Here is a 24,359-nt window from a genome sequence, read left to right on the forward strand (position 1 = left end):
TAAACAATGTGCCTACCTTTGTCTACACTTTGGCATCTGTGGGTTTAGTTACAAATTTAAGTAACCAGTTTAATGTTAATGTCAAAGAACAGTGTTCATGCTTAAATCTGGACGGTGCAAACGAGCAAATTTCATAGGCAACACTTTGTATTGATTTGTTTGAAATGTGTTAATTTGAAGCACAGGCTAGTGGGTTTGGAAAATGTAGTATGTTAATCAAAACCAGAAGTAAAACCTCCAGATTTCATATAGCTATGCTGAGGGGAGAAGCTAGGGATAGCATATGACCTAGTGGCCCTGACCTGGTTCCATTTCAGGTTTTTATGGTGTTTGAATGCAATCATTGACTGGAAAGAACAGAGAGGTATCCCACGACGACCTTGCAATTATTTTTTTTCTATTGCAGTTATTCCTACATGCGACCAGGCTTATGATCTAGATCTGGAACTCCCTACATTCTTGCATCTCAGTTATAGCCCACTGTGGCTATTTGTTCATGTAAAGAATGTATACATGCTTGCCACCATGGTATGCTCAATTGGCTAAAATGTCCCTATCCTCAGGAATAAAATGTAAAAGACAACAGTTGTGGAATGTAATCCAGTGGAAGATGGTACAGAATGGGATGTGGGGACTTAGCTTGTTTTTCTCTAATGGATGAGAGTATACCTCTCTTAGACTCACTGTATTGCCTGGAGTCAGGCTCAGTTTTATTAGTCCTTGTCAGCATTTTCTAGGGCAGGAGTTCATCAAGTGTTGGGGATAATATTATGCCTGACTGCCATAAAGAGAACTGGGCCAATGGTAAAAGAATTCAGTAGTGGGAGGGAAAAAACTTGAATAAGCAGCCAGGTGGAATGACCCATGGTCTCAGATGTCCCTTCATAGATGCACAGAGCCTGGGAGATAAACCAGATGAACTTAAAGTCTTGACAGAGCAATGCAAATCTTCTAATATATATATATATGTGTGTGTGTGTGTGTGTGTGTGTGTATACACACACACACACACAGAGCAGCGGACAAGATAACAAAAATAAACACTCCACAACCTCGAAAATTGACAGCACAACCCTTCATCTACGCCTCTAGGTTGATACAACAAAAAGAAAAGAAAAATAAAGTCCTAATTAGAGGGAGAGGAATAATTGTTTTTATCCAAGTGCTGCCAGTTAGAAGGCTAAGATCTGCCCACTTGGTCTCCTAGCAACCCACTCAGCCCAGGGGACAGGCAGAGTTTGGCCTCTTCCACAGATTATCTAATTTGCACTGGATTATATGACAGTGTACACTCAAGGCCCTTCCACACAGCTATATAACCCATTTATAACTATATTGTCTCCTTTGAACTACATTATCTTGACTCCACACTGCCATATAATCCACTTCAGCATGCATTTTATACAGCTGTGTAGAAGACCTCATATAATCCAGTTCTAAGCAGATAATATAACATAAATATACAGTAGAGTCTCACTTATCCAACATAAACGGGCCGGCAGAACGTTGGATAAGCAAATATGTTGGATAATGAGGGATTAAGGAAAAGCCTATTACACATCAAATTAGGTTATGGTTTTACAAATTAAGCACCAAAACATGTTATACAACAAATTTGACAGAAAAAGTAGTTCAATACTCAGTAATGTTATGTAGTAATTACTGTATTTACGAATTTAGCACCAAAATATCACGATTTATTGAAAACAACTACAAAAATGCGTTGGATAATCCAGAACATTGGATAAGTGAGACTCTACTGTACTTGCGAAGGAGATACATGACTTAGGGCCTGTCTGCATAAGCCCAAAAACCCAGACTCGCCTCATGGTTAGCTGTCTCCACAATGCACAGTGGCTTCTGATGACTCTTGGGTTTTTTTTTCTTATTTAAACAGACTGCCACATTTCAGGCAAAGACAGTATATACTCAAGGTACTGTGTCATTTAGAATATCAACTACAGACCCCCAAGCCAGGCTGAGAATGAATGAAGCCTTTGTGGAACCAGATGACCAGGCATTCAGACAGGTGAAATTTAGTAGTGTAATGAGAAGTTTCAGCTCGGAATGAATCATACATTTGGAAGACACTACAAGAATCATTCTGTCCAACCCCCTTCTGCCATGCAGAAATACACAAAGCACTCCTAAACTCTGTTTATACATCTCCAGAAATGAAGACCACCACACTCCTGAGGCAACAGCTCTGACCTATTAATGCAGCCTTCACTAGTATTGGCTTTTTAAACTATACACAGTTGACTTGTGGTCTACTAAGACTCCCAGTTCCCTATACTGTTGCTAAGCCAGGTCACCATCCCATATCTGCATTTCATTTTTATTGTCGTAAATGTAGCACTGTACATTTCTCCCTTTTGAAATTTATTTTGTTAGTTTTGGCCCAGCTCTCTGTTAAGGTCAATTTGGATCTGATCCTGTCCTCTGTAATATTTGCTTTCTCTCCCAATTTGGTGTCACCAGCAACTTTGATGTATGACTTCTATTCTGTCGTCCAAATCATAAATACGTTGAATAGCCCTAGGCCTAGGACAACCTTGAGGCACTCCAATGATCGCTTCCCTCCAGGATGAAGAGGACTGAATATCTGCACAGTTCTGCTTTAAGAGATTAGCTAGCAGAAATGTGATGAAATGCTTCTAAACAAAGGGTGGAGGTCTGTTTTCTGGGCTCATGCAGGTGAAACAGGAGAAAACGCTGCTAGAACACAGCCACATAGCTCAGAAAACACACAACACCCCAGTGATTCTGGCCGTGAAAGCCTTCAACAATACATATAAATGGTGCTTTAATATTATACTACTCCTTGGTACTGAAGCATAGTATATGGGCTATCATTGTAGCGAGGAAATTACAACTCAAAACTTCACTGCTTACTGCTACTTTATATCTAGACTAGCCTCTCTGATTGGGAGCTGGCACAGTGTTCTCATAATGCCAGTAATGGCCCTGCATCACAACTCAATGGGTGAACAAGGGGTAGTTTGGATAAACCTGTCCCCTGCCTGTGAGGACTTGGTGGGAGACAACTTGTCATGGCACAAGTAGCAGAATAGATTCTGCAAGACAAGGCACTAGCGTCTAAACACCTCCAGATGCTAGATCACAGCAACCAGAGATAAGGAGACCTTGAAATGCAAAATGATTGGTGGGCGCCACCGCTTGAAGTCTTTGACTGACTACGTGGAATCAGAGAGCTCTTTGGAAGAGGTGTGTATTTCACTCTTCATTTCAGACTAGTTGGGAAACCAGCTGAAATGGAGAACCCATGAAGACACACTGATCACTAAGGGAGGGTGCATTATAAGGGAAGGAGGCAAGGCAAATTCTATTTTTGCACAGCAGACAGTAAGGCCAGTCTGCTTCACTAAGAAGGCATGCTCAACTATCCTCAGGGCATTTCAGTAGATCTTAGCTTGGGAGGGCAACTTCCAGTGGTCATGGGAAATGTTTAGTTCCAGGACACACACTGCAGGTTGCCGTGAGCCAGAAAACAAAAAGAAGTGGGTGGAGGTGTGCCTACCTTTGGTTACAATTTTTAAAAAATGTATAAATCAATACTTGGATGGAATGGATTCTTTATGCATGCATCACTGCACTGAAATCCTTTAGTTGCTCTATGGAGATATATATAGTTGTAGATACTCATTTAGTGATATATTTTTTGTAATTACAGTGAGCTCTTGGTATCTGTCTGCTGGTGTTTGGGTCCATGGATACCAAAATCCATGGATTATCAAGTCCCATTATATAGAATGGGATAGCAAAATAGTATGCCATATATAAAATGGCAGAATCAAGATTTGTTTTTTAGATTTTTTTTCCCCTTCATATTTTCAAGCCATAAATGGTTGAATCTGTGGGTGCAGAATCCATGGATATCTGTGGCTGACTGTATACTTCACCTTTACTCTGGTGTGCTCAAGGTTACCATAGACTTTCTTCTGACCACTTTAGCCAAACATCAACCCAGTGAGATAGATGAAGAGAATGTGTGAGCAAAGGTCTCCCAGTGATTGTCATGGTTATGATTTCCACTTAGATTTCACAAGTGTCAGTCAACTCTATAATCTTATTTGTATTTTAATGAAATGAGCACATTTTAATCCATCTGTTTCATGGTTTTATAAAGCCAGTTAGTGAAATTTTATCTTTTCAATGCAATTGTCTGTGGTAAGCAATGTTAAAAGGAAATGTATTGCTTAATACAAACAGTAAAAATTCACTTCGATTTTGTTACAACCGAAAACAGTCTTGTATTCAGATATTTGAATAGATGCCACTTTGACTTCAATTAGTCCCAGCGTGAATAGACCCACTGAATCAATAAAACAAATTCACATGGTGATTTACCATTCAGCAATGGATTCAATTCATCTACAGTAACTTTAGTTGGGATTCAGAATTGGATTTAGTCCAGAAAGTGTCTTGCAAAGCAGAAGAATGGAAATTATGATAATGATTTTTGTTTGTGGGTATTTCCTTCACATGGATTTCAAGAATTTCTACAACTCTAAAGTCTTCTAGATTTCACAGATAAGGAACTGGAGGAGGATAAAGAGATGAGGTTATAAAAGAGGAGGAAAAGGAAAGATGAGTAGGTGAAAAACTGAGTTTTCATTCATACACCGGTTTCCTTCTCTATCAAGCTCTCTAAGGATAAAGGTAGACTCTTGTTCACGGGAAGTCTTTAACCAAAGGTTGAAAGCCCATCTCTCGGAAGTTATTTTACTTGTCTATTCCTGCATGGTAGGGGATTCGATGAGATAGTCCTTGGAGTTCATTCTAACTCCATGAATCTACATCTGAGGAAGTGCACTTAAATCCACTTAAAACATGCCTTTTCTAGTGAAGACAAGAATGCTGTTATAGCGAAACGCAAATTTAGAGAGCAATATGGTAAATATGCTCCAGTTAGTCTTTACAGTAGTTCCTCCTTCTCCAAGGTGGTATCTTCCAGAAGAGTTAGACTACAACTCCAATTGGTCTAGACACCACGACCATTGTAAAAACTTACATAGCATGCAAATTTTCACAGTTAAGTAAAAGAGGCACATCAAAAGCATAATAGCAAGTAGACTTTTTGGAGAGAAAACTAATTTGCAACTCTGGGAAAGATGTAAAGAAATGCTTTAGGCCCTTGCCACAATCTTTGTGTGTTCAATTAGATTTTTCACTTTGCCTTTGAACAGGAAGCATTGTGCTATACCAACATGCTTTTGAGATCCCCTTTGTTTCAAAAGCACTTTGCTATATTGTCTTTTTTTCTAAGGGCTGACAAACAGGACTCTTGGTTCTTCTTCAGATCTTGGCCTGTGGCATTAGTTGTTCTATTTTTCATTGTGCTAGCATGCTTTAATGAAAGCATAGGCATGATCTTTCGCTGGAGTAGAGAGATTCTAGTTCGAAAGAGATGAAACAAGAAAAAATAATGAGATGGCCATTTATTTACTTATGTTGCTTTTTAAAATGTGACCAGTATTGCTATCTTAAACATATTAACAGTAGGAATTGATTACTTGAGTGCCTGTGGTGTTTGACCTCATCTCCCAACAGACCTCGCCAGGATTGTCATTGCTGAGGGATGATAGGAATTGTATTCCACCAATACTTATGGGTTTACATTTCCACTTCTGTGTTACATTATGTCCTACCTCTGATGTATACACACATTTTCTTTCCATTTTCACCTTTGGTCGAACAGGCTTTTTAGGTTTCTGAAGCAATAGAAAATCCCGCACAGCTAGTTCACCAGAGACTTAAAAGGCACATGAGATTTTTTAGCAATTCTCTTTCTAATGTTACTCATCACTTCTTGGGTCAGGATGTGATGAGTTTTCTCTCTCTTCTCCTTTATCTGTCTAAGAACACTGAAACCCATAGCACATGGATTGTGATGTCACAGATGCTCTTGTCACTCTCATGCACTAAGACAGGAGCAATCAGTTACTTTAAAAAATAAATAAAAGGAATTAGGTCCTTAAAATAAAAGGAGAACATGGTTGGCAGCAGTGAGGCCAGCAGAGCCAGTAGAGCCAGCAGAATCAGCAAACTCTCTCCGGTAGGAGATGTATACTTCGATCTTTAGTTGGGCAGAGGGTTTTGTAATGCTTGTGCAGTCTGACCAAAGCAGCATTGTAACCTCAAAATTATTACAAGAGATTGGGAATAATGAATTATAAGTAACACCGCTATAGGGTGGAGTAATGGGGATTAAACATTTCAAGGGTAATGTAATGATCTAGAAAGGGTTTTTCTGGGGATGCAAAAAGTTGCTGATTGTAGTTACTTTTAAAGGGCATTTTAGGATGCTTCTACATTGGTCACTAAAGTCAGGTCCAGTCCAGAGTGACCATGAGGATGGCCACATGCACTGGGTCAAACCCACTGCAGTGTGATATTGGCATCTGGATACTATCTATGGACCAAGACATCTTTGGCCCTGTGGATTCTTATCTTGTCACCTCTGCTGCTCCCCATTAGCTCCGTGCAAGTCTCTAGTAGTCGTCTATGGCATCTATGGTGTTGGGGCAACCATGCGACCAACAAAAAGTGGAAGGGACTGACCTCTTCTTCTTGCTGGTCATGCAAGTGTCCCATTTTATCATCACAGACGTGACTGATGGTGAGGCCAGTGGAGAGCAGTCATGGCAAAATGAGGACAAGATGTTTCCTTTCCATGTAGTGAAAAGATTTAGGAAAGGGTAATGGCGCAGTGTCTTTCTGGTCAGAAGATTGGGCCGAGTGAAACTTGATTTAGCTGTTCAAGCTGCTGTAAAGCCATTTGATACTGCAGATTTTCCAGTAAACTCCACAGTATTCCCCAACTTAATGTAGAGCAAGTTCAGTTAAAGCACTAAAACCCACAATATTGACTGGAAGTCAGCATATGTCATGGTAACAGCCAGTGCTGGACTCAGGATGAGTCCACCTTTTCTTGCTCATACAGGCTTGCCTTCAGAGGCAATTTGGGTTGAATTTTTTAACTTTTATACTATTCACATATCAAAGATTTACCCCTACAACAAACTGAGCAATATAACATACATGATTACCCCCTCCCCCCCCCAAAAAAACTGCAATGATAATGAATGGGGGGTTGTCTTGCAGTGAGTTACATAACAAATTGTCATTAAAATATTTTCTAAGCCCTGTTATTAGAAGCTCAGTACTCATTGAAAAGCAAGTTCTCATGACCTTTGCTGAAGATCTAAATACTTCAAAAGCCTTCATTTCATCGTCATCTTTGTTTGACTGACCTTAGCCAAATCATACAATTCATTCTTATCCATCTTTTTAAAAATAAAAATTTAAAGAGATACACCTTCCTCAATTACCTGGGTACATTTGGCTTCCGCACTGGTTCATTGGAGTTTATTATAATCTGGACTGGTTCCTCTGGATGCAATCTGAAAGCTCTGAAAGCGGTTTCCAATACTTAAAAAGTAAAGAAACACTACTGAGCCACAAACAGATGCAAAACAGAGAATAAGAAATGCCAAAATCTACTTAAATACTTCATCATTCTCCAGATAAACATGTACTTGAAAGGTAAGTGACCAATGTAAGATGAGTGTAAATGTATAATCTAGAATTATGCTTTTGTGATTGGTTTGTATTTACAATCTCTACATAACTAGGGAATATCTAAGGACTGTAGAAGTCCCTCAAACCCCACTTGCTGGGCAGCAGATGCTACAAGTGAGGAGGATCTTTGTCCCCTTGATCATGAAGTAGCAGAGGGATGTTTCCACCTTCCCCTTTCCTAAGTGATACCCAGTGCAATGGGAAATTATGACGGGTGAAAACAGCAGTCTGCTTTGTCCTGATTGGTAGGAGAACAAGGCCCTGTTGCTTGCAGCAGCTGCTGTCCTGACAAATCAGAATTTGGGTAATAAGGTTGAAAGATGATAATTATCTATGTAACCATGGTAGTTATATACTTAAGTAACTAAACTAGAATCGTGGCCATGGTCTCTAGAAAAGGAGATTCCACAACAAGAGTGCCACTACCAAGGAAGACCTGTCACTTGTGAAAAAAACATCTATAGAGTTTGTTGCACTGAGACACCACAATAAATTCTCCACAGCTGATGTTAAATCTTAATTAGTTTGGTGTAATTGAGGATGGCCCTTTAAATGCATATAGATCTTGGTTTTATACTTCATAGCATGTATGAGAAGTTTGGTGTATTTCATAGATGCATTATCTATTAATCTTTCTGGCCAAAGGACAACTCTAAAATGGTATATGTGCTGAATGTCTAATCTGGGTTTCTTGAAGGCAATTGACAGGAGCAAAAGAACACCTGAACTGAGAAGAGATGAATGGTGGAGAGAGTCCATGAGGGTATGTATAATTGTTCGTTTAATTATTAACTTAGCATCAGAAAAGAAGAAACAATACAGTGACCAATTTGTGGAGGTGGTGCACAGTTGTAGAGTATGACATTCAATTCTGATTTAAAATGAAAAGGAAAGGAGGAAAAGGAATCTAGTGGCACATTTAAGGCTGAATTATTTTAGCATCGATTTTTGTAGATTTCAGCCCACTTCACATACATTGTTGGAATGCAAAATTCAAGCCACAGATATTTAAATACAGTTGCATCGTTATACAGGTGGAATCAGAGTGTAATACAAAAGGATGCAATGTGTGAACTTGTTCAGAGTTGTGCAAGTCTGCTAAGCAGGTGGTCAGTTAGACCTGAAGTGTCAACATGACATATAAAGAAATAAAGATTATTATTATTATCGTTGCTGCTGCTGTTGTTGTTGTAGGTATTTTCATATAGTACAAAGTAAAGGTAAAGGTTTTCCCTTGACATTAAGTCTAGTCATGTCCGACTCTGGGGGTTGGTGCTCATCTCCATTTCTAAGCTGAAAAGCCTGCGTTGTCCATAGACACCTCCAAGGTCATGTGGCCAGAATGACTGCATGGAGCACCGTCACCTTCCTGCCAGAGCAGTACCTATTGTTCTACCCATATTTGCATGTTTTCAAACTGCTAGATTGGCAGAAGCTGGGGCTAACAGAGGGAGCTCACTCCTCTCCCCAGATTCGAACCGCCAGCCTTTCAGTCAGCAAGTTCAGCAGCTCAGTGGTTTAATCCACTGCACCACCAGGAACTCCTTTAAATGCACACACATATAGTACATGTGTTGAGTGATTTCAGCTATCCACTAAGAACATGGCTTTAGAGCCTGATGTGCTTTGCTATTCCAAAGATCCACATGTCTTTGTGGATATATCTAACTACAAGCCTAATTTTATTTTTAAAAATATCCAGGATTTGCATAACTGGTTTCCTTCACATTTTGTGCTAAAATATAGCAATTTGGAAGGTGTGCACATAAGTGCTATTTACTTACATATGAATTTATTTATTTACCACACTTATACCTCATCCTTCTCATCCCGAATTTGATAACTGAATATTCTGGAGTGAATTGATTTCAACCCCCATCTCCTAAATTGATATGTAGATGCTATTTATCATCTTTCATTCTTTTTACATGTTGCAATGAAGTGTTTATTTTAAAAAAGAAAGAAAGAAAGAAAGAAAGGTCAAAATCCATGTGTATTATATATTTAAAATGATATTTTTCCCCTTTTAAAATTATTATTATTATTTCCAAAGTGTACTCATTATAACATAATATTAATATACAATGCCACCAAAGAACAGTAGTAATTTTACACTTTCCAATAACAGTAAAACCCATGTGTTCCATTTGAAAGAAAACTTCCTCAGCCTAGCATCTTACAATAATATAAATATGTAATTTTTACAAAAAGTATTCAAAAGTGATGGCGCTGTGAGTTAAACTGCTAAGCTGAAGAACATGCTGACCAGAAGGTTGGTGGTTCGAATTTGCGGGACTGAGTGAGCTCCCATTGTTAGCTCCAGCTTCTGCCAACCTAGTCGTTCGAAAACATGCAAATGTGAGTAAATCAATAGGTACCGCTTTGATGGGAAGGTAACGGCGCTCCATGCAATCATGCCGGCCACATGACCTAGGAGGCATCTACAGACAACGCCGGCACTTGGGCTTAGAAATGAACACCACCGCCCAGAGTCGGACTCAGCTAAATATAGTCAAGGGGAAACCTTTTCCTTTACTTTATCATAATCTTGATCTTCTTTCTGACCATGTATTTTTCACCAACACCATTATAGACCAGTCTTTAAATTTTCTACCTAGATATTGTGCAAAAGGCTTCCAGTTATTTTGAAAACATTGTATTGTTTTATTTCTAAGCAGACAAGTTAGTTTATCAAATTCTGCAAAATTTAGCAGTTTGGTCAACCATTCATTTACAGATGGAATAATTCTTTCCAGTGTCTGGCCTAAACTATTTGAGCAACTATTATAGTGTTTTGATAGCAAAAATATTTTTCTTGTTGAAAATATCATTTACCAATCCCAACAAAAATATTTCTGGTGAGAACAGTATGTTCTGTTGTAAAAAATGTTGGATTGTTTCCTTAACAGTTGTTCAATATGCACGGGCTTTATGACAGGTCCACCACATATAGAAAAAAGTATCTTCTTTTCTCTGACATTTCCAACATTTATAATCCATTATTTTGTTTTTATTCATCTTGGCAAGTTTTACTAGACTGATGTACCACCTCTGAAGCATTTCATAAAAAATGTATTTCAATTGGTTTGCTTTTGTAAATTTAAGGCTTTTGTTCCACATTTCTTCTCATACGTTCATATGGGTCGGGCTTTGGTATAGCAGTTTAATCACCAAGCTGCAACCAAAAGGCTGAGTGGTCGAAGCCTGGGTCAGGCGAGCTCCTGACCTTTAGCCTCGCTTCTGCCTACCTAGCAGTTTGAAAACAGATGTTAGTAGATAAATAGGAACCACATTAAAGTGGGGAGGTATTTAGGCTTGGCATTTCGATCAGAAAAAGGAGGAAGTTTATGAACAAAGAAAGCTCTTTGGCAGGGAAATGGAGTGACAGCACCCCCTTGGTGGCCAGAACCCAGCACAGCCTCCAAAGACGCCGAAAGATGAGAAAGTCTATATATACCTCTATCTGTTGTCGGTCTTGTCATTGTTATAATCAGCATTGAATGTTTGCCATATATGTGATATGTGACGCAACCTGTGTTCTCTTCGGGGTGTGATTGGCGTAACAGAAATACTGTAAATAAATTAATTAATAAATCAATAAATATTTATTTCATGACCCACATCTTTCGCCCAATTTACCATATAGACTTTTACTTGTTCTTCACTTGTCTCATATTTCAATAAAAGTTGATACATCTTTCCTATATGTTTCTTTCTTTCTGGCCATAATATTTTTTCCAGTTCGATCATTTTTTTTTCAAAGCCATATTGGAAATCTTGTTTAAATTTCTGTTGAACTTGCTCATAAGTGAACCATCCAATATTTAACCCTTCTTGCTTAATTTCTTCTCTTAATTTCAGCATGGGTTGATTATTTTTGAATTTGAGTATCTTCTTGTATCTTATCCATTCCTCTTTGTTTTTGTTTTTTTTTTATCACCCAGAAAGCTTCATGTGGTGAAATCCAGAGTGGGGTCTTATGTTCAAATTTCAATTCATGCTTTAAGCAAATTCTCAAAAGCGCTTTTCTCATAATATTATTTGTGAAGTTCTTGTGTATTATGGATTTGTCAAACCAAATATATGTGTGCCATCCAAACGGTAAATCATAACCATCTATAGTCAAAATTCTCTCATCTTCTAGCACAGGCATGGGCAAACTTCGCCCCTCTGGGTGTTTTGGACTTCAGCTCCCATAATTCCCAACAGCCTACCGGCTGTTAGAAATTGTGGGAGTTGAAGTCCAAAACATCTGGAGGAGTGAAGTTTGCCCATGCGTGTTCTAGCATCATCGAATCCTACATGCATGAAATCACAGGTGCTTCAAAATACAATTTCAGGTCTGGTAGACCAAGTCCACCTCTTTGTTTATTGTCCGTAAGACCTTTCCACTTGATTCTTGACTTTTTCCCTTTTCATACAAATTTTGTGATATCCTTTCTCTATTGGGTAAATGGGGTTTCCTTTAAGATAATTGGCATAGTCTGGAACAAAAATATCGTCTTTGGTAACATGTTTATCTTTATTGCTGCAGTTCTTCCTAGTAAAAATAACTTTATTTTTTCCAATTCAAAAGATCCTTCCTTATTTCCTTCCAAACTTGACCATAATTGTTTTCAAATATTGTTGACACCCTTTCTGTTAGCCAGATTCCCAAGTATTTCATTTTTCTGTCTATTTGAAATCCTGAGTCTTCCATCAGTTTTTGTCTGTCTTTCTGTTGTAAAATGTTAACAATGATCTTGGTTTTTTCTTTGTTGACCTTATAATAATAATACACTTTATTTATATTCTGCTCTATCTCCCCGAGGGGACCTGGAGCGGATTATTACATACATAGATAGGCAAACATTCAGTGCCTTAATACAGTAGAATAACAATGACATACAAAAACACAGAACAAAGGTAAAAGCTTCCCCTTTCGTCTCCGGCTTTCTGGAGGCAGTGCTCAACTCTGGCCATGGGGAGGTGCTCTTGTTCCATTTCCAAGTCAACAAGCCTGTTGTCCATAGACACCTCCTGGTCGTGTTGCCGGCATGGTTGCATGGGTGCCTTTATTACTTTCCCACTAAAGTGGTACCTATTTATCTACTCACATGTGTTTTCGAACTGCTAGGTTGGCAGGAGATATTGTCCTGATATCGTACCATACTCTGCGAACAACTGGTTTAGCACAACTATTGATTTTTTAAAAATGTTTGTTTGCAATTTGACATGGGCAGAATGAGTTTATTGGTGGATATATTGGAACCAGGCCTTACCATTGCACAGAATATGGCAGAAATAGCCTAGGGAAAAGTAGCAAAAAAAAGGATGTATCTACATTGCATTATTGTACCATTTTGATGCAATTTTAACTACCATGATTTATCCTATGGAATCTTGAGAAGCATCTCTCAACAGCACAGAAATCAGGGCACTTTGTAAAACTACGTATCCCAAGATTCCATTGGATGGCAATGGTGGTGCTATCCAAGTGCTTGTGTTATGTAGTGTGGGTAAGCCCAAATAATGGTACCATTTTATCCTTTTTTCCTGGAACTATTTTATCCCTTTTTACAGGAAACAAAATGCCTTTAACAAGACCTATTGACATTTTGTGTGAAAATGTCACAGAGTGGAAATAAAAGATCTTCCCATCAATAAAATAATTTAAAGGGCCATAAAATGCAAGATGTAAAAGCTTACAGATATGTCATGCTCAAAATGCCTGGGTGAATAATAACATTTTGACTTGGGACCTAGAAATATAAGAGAGGGTTGGTGTCATATTTCCAGCAGACCCATTGAAATCAAGGGCATGGGTTAAACATTGGTAAAGTCAGTCATAGATTTCAGAGGGTCTGGGATTTTTTTTTTCATGTCAGGAGCGACTTGAGAAACTGCAAGTTGCTTCTGGTGTGAGAAAATTGGCCGTCTGCAAGGATATTGCCCAGGGAACGCCCAGATGTTTGATGTTTTTACCATCCTTGTGGGAGGCTTCTCTCATGTCCCTGCATGGAGCTGGAGCTGACAGAGGGAGCTCATCCATGCTCTTCTTGGGTTGGATTTGAATCGGCAACCTTCAGGTCAGCAACCCAACCTTCAAGTCATCAGTCCTGCCGGCACAAGGGTTTAATCCAATATGGTTAATTCCGGAGGCAACTCACTAAGATATTGTTAAACTTTTAGCAACAAAAGAAGATGTGTTATACTTTTTTAAAAAATGTAGGCAGAAAGTGAGTTTAAGGGAGCATCTACACTGTAGAATGAATGCAGTTTGACACTACTTTAATGCTTTGGAATCATGGGAGCTGTGGTTTGAAGAGGTACAAGCACTCTTGGGCAGAGAAGACGAAATATAAATCCCATGATTCCGTATCATTGAGGCATTGTAGGTAAGATCCTTTGTTGGGAGGTGTTAGCTGGCCCTGATTGTTTCCTGTCTGGAATTCCCCTGTTTTCTGAGTGTTGTTCTTTATTTACTGTCCTGATTTTAGAGTTTTTAAAAATACTGATAGCCAGATTTTGTCCAGGGCCAGCTAACACTTTCCAACAAAGGATTCCCCCCAGGCAGGAAGCAGCCAGGCTTTGAAGCTGCAAGGCTTTTCAATACTAATCAAGGCGGTCAATTGCAGCATTCACACTTGCCTCAAACAGACAAGAGTTCTTTCTCCCACCCTGGACATTCCACAGATATATAAACCTCACTTACTTAATTTCCAACAGGCCTCTCAACTTCTGAGGACGTTTGCCATAGATGTGGGTGAAATGTTAGGAGAGAATGCTTCTGGGACATGGCTATACAGCCCGGAAAACTCACAGCAACCCAGTAATTCCAGCCATGAAAGCCACAATTTCTAGGTCCTTCAATATAGCTCTATAGTCAACGTCCGCTGCAACCTAGCCATGGAATTCCACTAGATATTCTTTTTTTCTTTTAAAAAAAATATTTTTATTATAACATTTAAATCTAACAGTTAAAAGTATAACAAAGACATAACACATAAGGTAAGAATACTCAGCAAAAAAAAGGGGGGGGGGAGTGAAAAAGGGGAAAGGAAAGGGGTAAAGTTCGTAACTAGATATTCCACTAGATCAGTCCCCAAACTAAGGCCCGGGGGCCATATGCGGCCCATCAAAGCCATTTATCCGGCCCACACGGCACAAGGGCAGAAGGGGGTTGGGCTAAATGGCCCAAGGGGTCTCTTACAACCCTTATTATTATTATTTTATTATGACACAGCAAACAAGATAGATATGCTTGATTTCATATCACAAAATCACAAGTCGAACACTTCCCAAGTGTCTAGGACTGTGTGATGTATTTTCGGATGATGCGTGCAGATCCCAGTAGGGTGGCCTTTTGCAGTTGGCAGATCGTGATTTTGTCAATGTCTATTGTTTCCAAATGCCAGCTAAGATCTTTTGGCACGGCACCCAATGTGCCCATCACCACCGGGACCACCTGCACTGGTTTCTGCCAGAGTCTTTGAAGTTCAATCTTGAGGTCCTGATAGCGGCTGAGTTTTTCCTGTTGTTTTTTGTCAATGCGACTGTCACCTGGGATGGCAACATCAATGATCCAAACCTTTTTCTTTTCCACAACTGTGATGTCTGGTGTGTTGTGTTCCAGAACTTTGTCAGTCTGGATTCGGAAGTCCCACAGTATCTTTGCGTGTTCATTTTCCAGTACTTTTGCAGGTTTGTGATCCCACCAGTTCTTTACTGCTGGGAGGTGGTACTTGAGGCATGAGTTCCAATGAATTAATTATTGTTGTTATTATTATTATTATTAACATTGAGGCTGGCTGGCCATCTGTCAGAGGTGCTTTGCTTGTGCTTTTGGTGCACAAAAGCAGGAGGGGGTTGGACTAAATGGCCCAAGGGGTCTCTTCCAACCCTCTTTATTATTATTATTATTATTATTATTATTATTATTATTATTATTATTACTACTACTACTACTACTACTACTACTACTATAGTCTGGCCCTCCAACGGTCCGAAGGATCGTGAACTGGCCCCCTGTTTAAAAAGTTTGGAGACCCCTGCACTAGATATTCTTACAGAGTTGTTCTCTCTTGGTATCTTGGTCCTCCATTGTGACTCCTAAGGTCAAATTCTGGAGAAAATTGCACTGGAATACCTAGAAATTCCTAGAGATAACTTTTTAATCAAATCCACACATAATCAAACCCACAAAAGTCAAACATGCAAATGGAGACTGTGAGAAGACAAAACCAGTTACAACCTTCCTCTTGATTCTGGGGACTCTGGATGCGGATAGCACAAGAGGGTTTAACGTTCTGTTTCTTTCCACCAGCCAACACCGACACCAGGGACATACTCCATAAGAGACTTTATTCAAGATGCTCGTCTGAATCCCGTGACGCCAACCTACAATTTCAAAGGGGAAGGCAGAAAGAGACTATCCATCTTCCAGCAGCGTCAGGACATAACCCTCCCGGACTCGAAACCGTACTATCCTCCATCGCTTATGACACTTCTAAAGAAAACAACGGAAACATATTCTTTTAAGAGCCTCCCGAGGCAAAGCCCCATGTTTTTAAGCTATAGAGATAAGGTAAAAGTGGATTAATAATATGGATATAGTAAATTAAAGAGTCATAGAATCATAGAGTTGGAAGAAACCACATGGGTCATCCAGTCCAAGTCCCTTCTGCCATGCAGGAAAAGCACAAAGCACTCCTGACAGATGGCCATCCAGCCTCTGTTTAAAAGTCAACTGGAGGCAGTGAGTTCCACCGTTGAACATCTCTTAAGGTCAGGAAATTCTTCCTAATGTTTAGATGGAATCTCTTTTCTTGTAATTTGAACTCATTGCTTTGAGTCCTAGTTTCCAGGGCAGCAGAAAACAAGTCCGATCCCTCGTCTTTATGACATCATTTCAAATGTTTGAACATGGCTATCATGTTTCCTCTCAATCCTCGCTTCTGCAGGTAAAACATACCCAGTTCCTTAAGCTGCTCCTCATAGATATTCATGGTTTTCAGATCTTTCAGTCACCCTCCTAAACTAAACATTCAAAGCAGTGGTGGAGAAACAATTGCAGCCAGTGGGACAAAATTGCATTTCATATTTCAGTCGTCTCTCCACATTTGTGGTTTTTACTTTTACAGATTTGATTTTTCATGGATTGGATTAAACATTTCCTCTCTAGGAATTTCTAGGTCCTCACATGTGACACTATGGTCAAATTCCTTCAGTCATGTTGGAAGACCAAGGTCCTTCCACACAGCTGTATAAAATCCACATTGAACTGGATTATATGGCAGTGTGGACTCAGATAACTCAGTTCAAAGCAGATATTGTGGGGTTTTCTGCCTTGATATTCTGAGATATAGGGCTGTGTAGAAGGGCCCCTAGAGATTTCTAGAGAAAACATCTCTCAGGCACTCTCTAGGTCCTCTAATGCAATTTTGTGGTCAGTTTCCAGCAAAAGTTGACCATAGAGTTATGATAGGAGACTTAGGGCCCTTCGACACAGCCATGTAACCCAGAATATCAAGGTAGATAATCCACAATATCTGCTTTGAACTGGGTTATCTGAGTCCACACTGCCATACAATCCAGTTCAATGTGGATTTTATACAACTGTGTGGAAGGGGGCTTAGAAATTCTTAGAGGGATATTCTCCCAGGTAAAAAAATAGCTGTGGTTTACACTTTCATTGGGCCCCATGCCTCTAAGTGCAGCATGCTGTTCACTCAGGGCCGGCCGGAGATATTTTTTGATGTAAAGCGGGGGCGCTGAAAAGCGCCCCCGCCACCGGCGCCCTGGCCCCGCCCAGCGTGCCCTGGCCCCGCCTCCCACGCTGCGTGGGAGGCGGGGCCAGGGCGAATAGTGAGGGGGCGGGGCCAGAGTTGGCCCCGCCCCCCGTGCCCTGGCCCCGCCTCCCACGCAGCGTGGGAGGCGGGGCCAGGGCACGCTGGGCGGGGGGGCGGCGTCAGAGCTGGCCCCGCCTCCCACGTTACCCCCGCTCGCCCGTCTGGCCTTGTGTAGCAGGCCAGACGGGCGAGCGGGGGTAACGTGGGAGGCGGGGCCAGCTCTGACGCCGCTCCCCCCCCCCCCGCCCAGCGTGCCTTGGCCCTGCCTCCCACGCAACGTGGGAGGCGGGGCCAGGGCACGCTGGGCGGGGGGGCGGCGTCAGAGCTGGCCCCGCCTCCCACGTTACCCCCGCTCGCCCGTCTGGCCTTGTGTAGCAGGCCAGACGGGCGAGCGGGGGTAACGTGGGAGGCGGGGCCAGCTCTGACGCCGCTCCCCCCCCCCCGCCCAGCGTGCCTTGGCCCTGCCCCACGCAACGTGGGAGGCGGGGCCAGGGCACGCTGGGCGGGGGGGGCGGCGTCAGAGCTGGCCCCGCCTCCCACGTTACCCCCGCTCGCCCGTCTGGCCTTTTCTAGCAGGCCAGACGGGCCAGGGCGCACTGGGCGGGAGGCGGGGCACCGTCAGGGCGGTGCCCCGCCTCCCGCCCAGCCTGACGGCGCCCCCCCGGGCCTGCGCCCGAGGCGGCGGCGTCAGCTGCCGCATGAGTGGGGCCGGCCCTGTGTTCACTGTATCATTTGCTAACAAGAAAGCTCAAATGTTTGCATCTGCACTGTAGAATTAATGCCACTTGACACTGCTTTAACTACCTTGGGCCCCTTCCACACAGTCATATAACCCAGGATATGAAGGCTGAAAATCCCACAATATCTGCTTTGAACTGGGTTATCTGAGTCCACACAGCCATATATTCCAGTTCAAAGCAGATAATGTGAGATTTTATTCAGCTGTGTGGAAGGAGCCTTGGCTCAATGCTGTGGAATCCAGGGATTTTTAGTTTGATGAGGCTCCAGAGTAGACGTGCCTAATTGCTCTCCTAACTATAAAGGCAATTAAAGCCTCAAAAAGCCCATAAAGGGTCATAAATCTCTCCTTAACTGGAGTCCGGATCAAAGGAGAAAAGAGAGAAGGCTGGGAGGTCACAATCAAAGGTGACTGAAGCCATAAATCTCAGAATCCAAACAGAAGTTCGGACAACTGTGAGTATGGCGGACAGAAAGGAGAAGGAAGGGGAGGAAGAAAAATTGAACAAAATTATAACTACATTGGAACATCTTAAATTAAACATGGAGATTTTAAGACAGGGAAATGAGCAGACAAGAGAGCAAATCACACAAATTAATAGCAAACTCGGGCTGATAGAGAATAAAGTGGAAGAATGCCAAGAAAAGTTTAAGGAGGCAGCAGCGGAGATCAGAAGACAAAAAGGTGAATTAATCACTCTGAGAGACATTAATAGAAAACTTCTAGATAAAGTTGCTGACCTCGAGGACAGATCCCGAAGAGCCAATCTGCGTTTGAGAGCAGCAGGAGAGAGTCTTCAGATAAAGGAGAATCTGAAGGGAGTTATAGCTGAGTGGCTTGCAACAAATGCTCAGGTCCCATCGCAAGGAATCGAGAGGATACATTGGGCTTTCAGAGGAGGCAGGAAACCCAAGGATATTTTGATACGGTTCACAAGGGAGGCTGAAAGGGACATTGTTTATCGAAAATTGAGGAAAATGAAGAACCTGACCTTGGCTGGCAGTAAAGTATGGCCACTCCTGGATTTATCCTCAGAGACATTGGGAAAGAGAGCAGAAATGAGGGAAATTACAGGAACTTTGGAAAGGAAAGGACAACGTTATACCTGGGCTTTTCCAGCCACCCTAATTGTATATAAAGACAATAAATTATATAAAGCTTCCGACTTGGAAAGTGGGAGGAAAATGCTTAAACAGTTAAAACTGGATACAGACGGAAAAGAAACAGACGGTCTGGAGGAGGAATCAGATAAGACCAAGGACAAGCCGACTGGACAAGAAGCATCGAGGGAGCTGGAGACTGCAGAGAGAGGCGGACCAACAGAGACAGACTTACTTCAGAGTCTATTTGCAATGGGAGATCCAAAGGACAGGGAAGAAAAGAGAACTTTAAGGAATTTGAAGGACCTGGATTTAGAACAAATTAAATCTATAGAAAAACAATTAAGAGATCTTAAAAAACAGAAAATTAGAGAGGAGAATAGAAGAATTGAAACGAGATCTAGTACAGAGACTTAAGAATGAACAGCCTAACATTTGTGGAATAATGAAATTTGGACAAATGGGGTTAAAGGGGTAAAAGATGATGCAGGAGGGGAGAGCAGTGGATGGCAACGCAGTCACCGGTGGGAGGGAGTCTGGGAATGGAAGAGAACAAAGGGAAAACTCTTTCAGGTCTCCCTCTGATGGGAGGAGGGAGAGGTCTGGACTCTGGGGGGCATGGGGGAGGATGGGAAGACAAGCAGAGAGGGGAAAGAAACTACAGGAGGGTAAATGCAAATAATACCTGGTTATGGGTGAAGTAGTAATAATGTCTCATAATGTTAATGGTTTATCAACTCCACAAAGAAGGGCAAAAGTTATGAAAATGGTAAAGGATTATAAAGTTGGCATTCTGCTTTTACAAGAATGTCATAAGAGAAAGGACCATACTCCATTATTTAATGATAGGATTTGGGGACAGGTGTATGAATCGAGAGGTTCAAATAGAGCACGGGGTGTGGCAATTTTAATTAAAAATACAATAGACTTCCAAGTGGAAATGGTAAAAAGGGATTCAGATGGGAGATGGGTAATGATTAAAGGGAAAATTGAAAAAATTAGAATCACTTTAGTGTGTATATATGCCCCAAACAAAAATCAAAAAAAGTATTTAAAAAAGCTATTTGGGGAAATTGATAAGTTTGCACAAGGAGAAGTGTATTGTGCAGGAGATTATAACCTGGAATTGGTAACAACAAGGCAAAATAGTAATAGAAAGTTAAATATAAGGGAATACAACATGAATGATTTATTAGAAGGGGAACCAGAGAATAATAGATGGACATATTACTCGGGAAGACATGACACATATAGCAAAATAGATTATATTCTGGGGAAAAATACAAACCAATCAGTGATTCTAGAAGCAAAAACACTTCCAATACATTTATCGGATCATGCACCATTAAGAGTAAAAGTAAAATTAGAAATAGAAAGAAAAGAAAGAACCTGGAGATATAACACAGTTTTAAACAGTAGAGAGGAAGAATATGAAACAATTAGGAAAGAAATAAATAAGTATTTTGAGACCAATGACAATGGACAAGTAACTAAAGATATAATTTGGGATGCAAGTAAGGCAGTGATAAGGGGTCACTGTATAAGTTTAGAGGTAAATCTTAGAAGAAGATGGAGGAATGAACAGGATAAGAGAATAAAAGAAATAGAAACCCTGCAAGACAAACATAGAAGGACTAAGGATAGACAGATTTGGAGAGAGCTAAAGGAGAAAAAAAACCAATTAGAAGCATTTGAGGAAAGGAATATAATAAATAAATATCTATACGTTAAAAGCTATTCCCAAAGTTGGAATATAAAATCAATGAAGAGGATGGCTTACTATTTGAAAAAGAAAAAAGAAAAAACATGGATAAAGAGATTGAAAGACGAAAATGGGAAAGAACAAGAGGAGCAAAGTAAGATTAGGGAGATAATGGCAAAATATTATAAAAATCTATATAAGGAAGAGAGGGTAATGCAAGGGAACTTAAATATCAGAGAAAAAATTGCAGAGGAAGACAGAGAGTTATTAAACCAACCAATAACGCAAGAGGAAACAATAAGGGCAATTAAAGGGTTAAAGGGAGGCAAGTCACCAGGGCCAGATGGATTTCCAGCAGAATATTATAAAGCATTTATGGAAGAGTTGGCACCACACCTAACAGAATTGTTCAATGAAATATACACTAAGCAAAAAGTCCCCCTAACATGGAAAGTATCAGAAATTATAACTATACCCAAAAAGGGGAGAGATTTAACACAACCAGGGTCATACAGACCCATTAGTCTATGCAATCAAGATTATAAAATATTTACAAAAATTTTAGCAAAAAGATTGGAAACAATAATGCCAAAAATAATCAAAGAGGATCAATATGGATTTGTGAAGGGAAGAAAAATTGGGGATCCAATAAAAAATGTAGTAATTGCAATGAATCATGCAAATTCGAATAAGAAAAAAATGGGAATTCTCAAATTGGATGTTTACAAAGCATTTGATAAAGTCAATCACAATTATCTGTTAAGATTATGTCAACAGTTGAATATGGGGGAAAACTTTTGCAAAACGCTGCAACAATTGTACAGCAACTGTAAAGCAAAAATAAGGGTGAATAATGGAAGGACAGGAGAGATACCAATTTTAAATGGTACAAAACAAGGTTGTCCATTATCCCCCACTTTATTTGTAATAGCGATAGAAATGCTAGCTGAAAGTATCAGGAATAGCACCAATTGGACAGGGTACAAAATAGAAAAGGGAGGAGGACAAAAGGAAGAAATAAGGCTTAATTTCTTTGCCGATGATGCAATGATTATTACAAGTCAACCGTTAATTATGGTAAAAGATATTATTAAAAAACTGGAAGAATTTAAAAATATATCAGGACTATTCGTTAATATTAAAAAGTCAGAGATACTATGTCTTAATACCCCACCAAGGGAACAACTGGAGATTAGGAAAATATCAGGGTTAAGATTAGGATTAAAGAAGCTGAAATACTTAGGAGTATGGATATATAAAAACCCAAAGAGTATAGTCAAGGGGAATTATAAACAAAAATGGAAGGTAATAGAGAAACAGTTTAAGAATTGGGAAGGAAAAACATTAACAAGAGTGGACAGAATAAGGGCACTAAAAATGTTCATAATACCAAAATTGACATATTTATTTCAAACATTACCGAACACAGTAGATAGGAAGACACTAAAGACATGGGACAGGAGAATAAGAAAATGGGCAGTCGGAGGAAAAAGGCCCAGAATAAGGGACAAATGGTTAAATGCAAAAGAGGAAGAGGGAGGCTGGGGGATTCCAAGTTTAGAAGTCTATCACGATGCGTTTCAAATCCAAAGATTATTGGAAATACAGTATACTAAAAAAAAATGGGCAAATATGGAGAAGATAATAAATAATACTAAAGAAAAAGAAATAATATTTAGGGAATGGAGTAGGAGAGAAGAAGCAGAATTTAAGGAACCTTTTAAAGGAACAATAAAAGTGTGGAAAAAAAGAAAGAAGAAGCTAAGTCCAGGCAATGAGAATAAGATGGCAACTATATGGCAAATTAATTACAATAACAACGAAATTATAGGCAGAACATTGAGATCAATTGAAAGTAGAGGGAAAAGGTTAGTGGAGGATTTGTACACAATAGATGGAGACCCTGTAGAACAAAAAGAAATTCAGAATTGGATAGGATCAGGGAATTGGATTCAAAGCTGGGCTATAAGACAGGAAATTTTTAGATTGAGAGAAAAAATTAGAGAACAGGACAGTCCATTTGAGAAGGCGATTAGGAAATGTTTGAGAGAGGAAAAGAAGGTGGCAGGAGATCTGTATGAACAAATTATAACGGTAAAAGAAGAAATAGTAGAGGAAATTTTCCAAACATGGAGAATGGACATGGAAATTGAGAGGGAAGATATACAAAGGGAAATAAGTAATATAGCAAAAGAAAAGTACAATGTATTAAGGGAAGCAAGAAGGAAAATGTTACAAAAATGGTACAGAACTCCTGCACAACTTTCACGGTTTTTACCAGGGATGAAAGATAGGTGTTGGCACGGTTGTGAACAAAGAGGGGTGTTCAATCATATGATATGGGAGTGTGATCGGGTGCAAGAATACTGGAGAATGATTGAAGGAGAAATCAATAGAATGCTAAATCTACAAATAGTAATAGTTAATAGGAATGTACTACATGCAAGGATAACAGAAGTGAAGAATATACAAAAAGAAAAAATGATTGACAAATTAATAGCATGTGCACAAATTGTTTTAGTGAGCGGTTGGAAAGATAAAACAAAATGGACTCTGACGAATTGGTATAAGTATATAATTGATATGTTAAATGTAGAAATCACAAATTGCAAATGGAATAATATAGATAAAATTGAAAATATTGCAATAATCAAGGGGATGTGGGAACCAGTTAAGAACTATTTAGAGAATGTACTAAGATGTGGAGTGGAAAAATTAAGATTGAGATTGATATTTCAAATGTAACTTCTGTAGTTTGTTGTATAAAGTGTATGTACAAGGAGGGGAGGGTGGGAGGGTGGGAGTGGGATAAGATGACAAAACAACAATAAAAAAAATATATATGATGAGGCTCCAGCATTCTTTGGCAGAGAAGGTTAAAGATGTTGCAAGATGCCTACCATTAGTCTCAGCACCTTCACAAGCAGTCGGTGCATTGCATTAATGTTAATCTGCGTGAATTTTATAATGTCAATTTCCCCTGGATTAGTCATGACAACTTTCCATTGGAATTCCTTTCTCTTCTCCATTTATCAGGTTCCCTCTTTGCCAGTCAACATTGTCGTCAGAATTAATGTAAAGACAAAGCACTTCTCAAATTTCAGTGCAATATGATGTTGCTGTCATAAATGTAGAAACAGAATCCTGAATTGTTGGAGTTATAGTTGCTGTTATTTTGTATTCTGTCAGGAACTGTTGCTCGGCAGCTCAGGAATTTTAGCATTTCTACTTTAAGCAATCCCTAATATAGTTAAACAACTTATTTACATTGTATCATGAACTTTTGATTCACAACAGAATTTAAACACAGACCCTGGGCAGTATGACCTTTTTCCTCCTCCAGTACCCACTTTCCCAGTCAAGTAAGTAAAAAGATTTCTTAC

General features: G+C 39.9%; 1 protein-coding gene across 3 annotated transcripts in view; it reads left to right on the plus strand.

Annotated features, from left to right (window-relative positions):
* Window positions 1-30: 30 nt before the first annotated feature.
* The window catches only part of stpg4 (sperm-tail PG-rich repeat containing 4), a 36,263-nt gene continuing 11,934 nt past the window's right edge, over window positions 31-24,359 (plus strand). Inside the window, exons 1-4 of one of the 3 annotated variants that reach the window (XM_062971024.1) lie at window positions 31-3,228; window positions 8,303-8,368; window positions 15,911-16,171; window positions 24,274-24,338. In XM_062971024.1, the coding sequence (XP_062827094.1) occupies window positions 3,160-3,228; window positions 8,303-8,368; window positions 15,911-16,171; window positions 24,274-24,338 (461 nt within the window). In that variant the 5' untranslated portion in view covers window positions 31-3,159. Of the gene's footprint in view, window positions 3,229-5,932; window positions 6,080-8,302; window positions 8,369-15,910; window positions 16,172-24,273; window positions 24,339-24,359 lie in introns of those variants that run through there. The other 2 variants (XM_062971027.1, XM_062971031.1) reach the window with 2 other exon arrangements.

Source organism: Anolis carolinensis, chromosome 1, assembly GCF_035594765.1.
Source record: "Anolis carolinensis isolate JA03-04 chromosome 1, rAnoCar3.1.pri, whole genome shotgun sequence".
Lineage (NCBI taxonomy): Eukaryota > Metazoa > Chordata > Lepidosauria > Squamata > Dactyloidae > Anolis > Anolis carolinensis.